This window comes from Branchiostoma belcheri, unplaced genomic scaffold (assembly GCF_001625305.1).
Source record: "Branchiostoma belcheri isolate BF01 breed outbred unplaced genomic scaffold, Haploidv18h27 scaffold39, whole genome shotgun sequence".
Taxonomy (NCBI): domain Eukaryota; kingdom Metazoa; phylum Chordata; class Leptocardii; order Amphioxiformes; family Branchiostomatidae; genus Branchiostoma; species Branchiostoma belcheri.
Window position 1 is genome coordinate 1,489,091 of NW_017804009.1, and position 3,981 is coordinate 1,493,071.

The 3,981-nt window shown below is 42.4% G+C and overlaps 1 protein-coding gene and 1 pseudogene across 1 annotated transcript in view; both read left to right on the forward strand.

Annotated features, from left to right (window-relative positions):
* LOC109476802 overlaps window positions 1–2,753 on the forward strand; it is a 5,194-nt pseudogene extending 2,441 nt beyond the window's left edge.
* Window positions 2,754–3,249: 496 nt separating this feature from the next.
* The window catches only part of LOC109476706, a 2,137-nt gene continuing 1,405 nt past the window's right edge, over window positions 3,250–3,981 (forward strand). Inside the window, exon 1 of the mRNA XM_019777709.1 lies at window positions 3,250–3,259. Within this exon, the coding sequence (XP_019633268.1) occupies window positions 3,250–3,259 (10 nt within the window). The remainder of the gene's footprint in view (window positions 3,260–3,981) is intronic.

Sequence of the window (3,981 nt, forward strand, 5' to 3'; positions counted from 1 at the left end):
AGCCAGAGAAGTGCATACAGGTGAGCAGATTTAATAACTACAGCAACAGTGAAGCTCTAGTGCCAGAGAAGTGCATACAGACTCTATAACCATAGCAATTATGAAGCTCTGGAGCCAGAGAAGTGCATACAGGTGAGCGGTTATGGTAACCATAGACTACTAACAGTGAGGCTCTAGAGCCAGAGAGGTGCTTATAGGTGATGATATACAGTAATCATAGCAACAGTGAAGCTCTGTAAGGGTTAACACTTCTCGTGTCTCCACAGGTGGAAACCATCACATGCCCCATCCTGTTTGTGGTGGGAGAGGACGACAAGAACTGGAGAAGTGCCAAGTTAGCCAGGGGGGTCAGGATTTCATTATACTATATGCATGATTTGACTCGAAGGTTTTGATGTTATTAGCCATTGGGTAAGCACAATCATAATGATTTTGTCCTCAGTATGCATTCTCCTGCAAACCCTATATCTATGAGTTGTATCCCTACAAACAATAAGAAAATACATTTTTTTTTAAATTGTGAGAGTACATGAGTTAAAATCATTCATGTTTGATGTTATAGTCATGCCCTGACATGACAAAACACACATCATCAAACCATAGCAGCCATTACAAGACAAGTTTAAATTGTTCCCACAAACATGATTGTATATTTCCAACCTACAGTTTGTTATTTCACAGGCCATAGCACGGATGGAGGCCCATGGAAAAACCAACTACCAGCTTCTGACCTACCCAGGTGCAGGGCATCTCTTAGAGCCACCCTACATGCCACACTGCAAAATAGCCTATCACCCTATTTTAGGTATGCCATTTTTGTCCATCTTATCGCTGTAAAATAACCATCTGTTAAAACAACATAGTCTTACACTTCACAATCTACAGTACAATGATTATAACTTGTTGTATTTAAAGATTTTACATTTTCATCGGTTGAAGTTTGTCTTTGCTTCAATCAAATCAAAGAGAGTGTTTCTTATATGACATGATGAATCAGTTTCTTACAATTAAGCCAGCTGATAAAATCAGAGAAGCATTTCAACAAGCTTCTTTTTGGTACAATGTAACAAAAAAACTTATTGGTGCATTTAATGGGTTTATTTCTTGTTTGTCTGTTTCCTTCTATCTAGTACAGATTGGGTTCCTGTCAATTTTCATGAGTTCACCACATGACAATTGTAAGCCATAAAACAGCAACAGCCATCCTGCTTTGTTCCAGATACAACCATAGATTATGGAGGTGAGACCAGAGCCCACTGTGCTGCTCAGGAGGACCTGTGGCCCAGAATGATCACCTTTCTCAGGAAGTCCAGACCAAACAGTCAGCTATGATGGTGGAATTGGTCATTTGTCCTTTATGAGTCTTAAATGAATAAAGAATAGGGTGAGGGGGGTTCTTCACATTTTTATTCAGCCATCCATTGAATGTGATTGTACCCATCGGGGCATATCCAACATCCCTTTGAAAACTTTGCAGGTACAGATGAGGTTGATGTGTTGATGTGACCTTTTGATACATATATTTCTCGTCATAAAGACGCTTCTCCTCAGTCGCCTGGAGAAGCACTTATTATCTCCGGCGAATCAATTTGGTTTTAAAAAACACCATGGGACAGACATGTGTATTTTCGCACTCAAAGAGATAATCTCTTACTTCAAAAGCCGAGGTTCTTCTGTATTTGTTTGCTTTCTTGACGCCTCTAAGGCATTTGACCGAGTTAATCATTTTACTCTGTATAAGAAATTACTTGATAGAAATGTACCCGTCTATTTAGTACGTATTATAGTTTACTGGTTTCAAATGTTATCCCTCAGGGTGCGTTGGGGATCTTCCGTTTCGGATAGCTTTTGCTTCGGCAACGGTGTTCCCCAGGGGAGTCTACTTTCCCCTCTACTATTTAATGCATACGTTACGAGCCTTACCGTTAAGTTAAACGCTGCCAATGTGGGTTGCTTTATTGGCAGAGTCCCTGTAAATCACCTTTTGTATGCCGACGACTTTTGTCTGATATGTCCCTCGGCGAAAGCGCTAGAGAAAATTATTCATGTATGTGAGACTTTTGGTGCCGAAAATGATATGACCTTCTGTGACAGGAAGACGAACTGTATGTTTTTCCCCTGTCACCGAAGCCGCTTGCCTACATGTAGTACGCCACCATCTGTGAAACTGTACGGCACTCCACTGCCCTATGTGCTTTCGGTCACTTACCTTGGCTACCAAATTACACCGGACCTTTCCGACGACGATTCCATCCGTAATCAAACCCGCCAGTTGTACACAAAAGCGAACTCTTTAATCCGAACTTTCGGCAACTGTTCCGCTGAAGTTAAGCGTATACTCTTTGTAGCACATTGTTCCCCCATGTACTGCGTACAACTATGGAACAATCATAGCGCAGGTGTGTTGCAGAGGCTGCGGGTTGCTTACCATATATGCATGATGCTTTCAAAATCATTATGTCTCAGCCTCGCTCCACCAGTAACAGCTTGTTCTTTGCCCAGTTGGGTGTCGACACCTTCGACGCCAGGAGGCGAAAGCTGACGCACTCTTTTGCGGCTCGCCTCCTGGCGTCCGGTAACGGCATCATCAGTTTGCTCTTACGCTCTGATGCCTTCCCCAGAAGTCAGTTCTGGCGTAGGTACTGCCAGCTGGTATGCAGACCTTAAATAGGCCCCGTTTCTTTTATCCCAGACACCGTATTTTTAAATTTATGTATTTTGTGTTGTCAACGTTGTATATGGGCTTTGCCTGAGTCAAACAATAAATAAATAAAGAAAATTTCCCAAATAAAGAAAGTCTTAGATCCAAAAGGACCTGAGCTCACAAAGTGTCTGAACTGTTTCCTTCTGTTCAAAGATTTGAGGGAAATCCTGATCTGATGAACATACCGGTATGAAACATTTGTCCAAAACACCATGCACCCAAAAGTAAACTTGCTCATCCTTGGGCTTACCACCATCAACTTACAGATAAACATACCTGTCCTTGGTGCTGAACACCATTCGCTCTCTAGTAATCATGTCTGTCCCCGGTGCTGAACATCATCCACTCTCACAAGTATACATACTTGTCCTTGGTGCTGAAACACCATCTTCTCACAGATAAGAATGGCACCTGTCCCTTGTACCCAAAACCTCCCCGAACTCCATTCACATATTCTAGTAAACAAGAGACCATCTCCTTTTGACTTTTTCATCCCAGATGAAAAAGTCAAAAGGAGCCAGCACTTTATTTTATTCCTGTCCAATATGCCTGCCAGTAAAATATATAAAAAAAGTCACATTAAGTGGCTATCAAAACAGTGGCGCTAACAGGTGGGGAAATTGATACTGTCTGGAAATGGATACAGGCTGGCTAATTTGATACTGTCTTAACCCCACCGAAAGAGTCCTGCTTGGAGATAATGTACATCATGTTAGTTCACCACGTGTTGACATGTACTCTCTATTGAACATGGTGCCCCCTTATCATAGTACTACGTTAGGAGTTATCGTTACTGAGTTGATTGCGGAAAGGGAAATACAAAGTGTATTTTTCCAGTAATCGGACCGCACACATCTTGGGTCATCTTGGCTTGCAGGCTATCCCAGTGTGGTGAGAAGAACAAGCGAAGTCCAGGAAACCGCCATGACGAAGCCGGTCCCCTTTCTCAGTTCTGGTCCGACACAGCCGTGCACGGTTCTTTTATTTTCCCGCGCTTTGTTTAATCATCTTTATTAATACCCGTATTCCTCTCAAATGAGGAAATGTTACCTGATGGTAGAATGTGAACCAATGGACTAACGGTATTTCTGGTTGTAATTTAGCCACTTTCCGGTAGCCTCACTGTGCAATTTGAAAAGGCCATCCAGATAGCTAGATAATAGTACTGACCTTAGTAGCCGCGGCGACTGTTGCAGGGCTTCTCTTGCTTGCAGTCTTTTACATTAGCCCTGTTGTTAGGGCTAATGTAAAAGACTGCAAGCAAGAGAAGCCTTGCA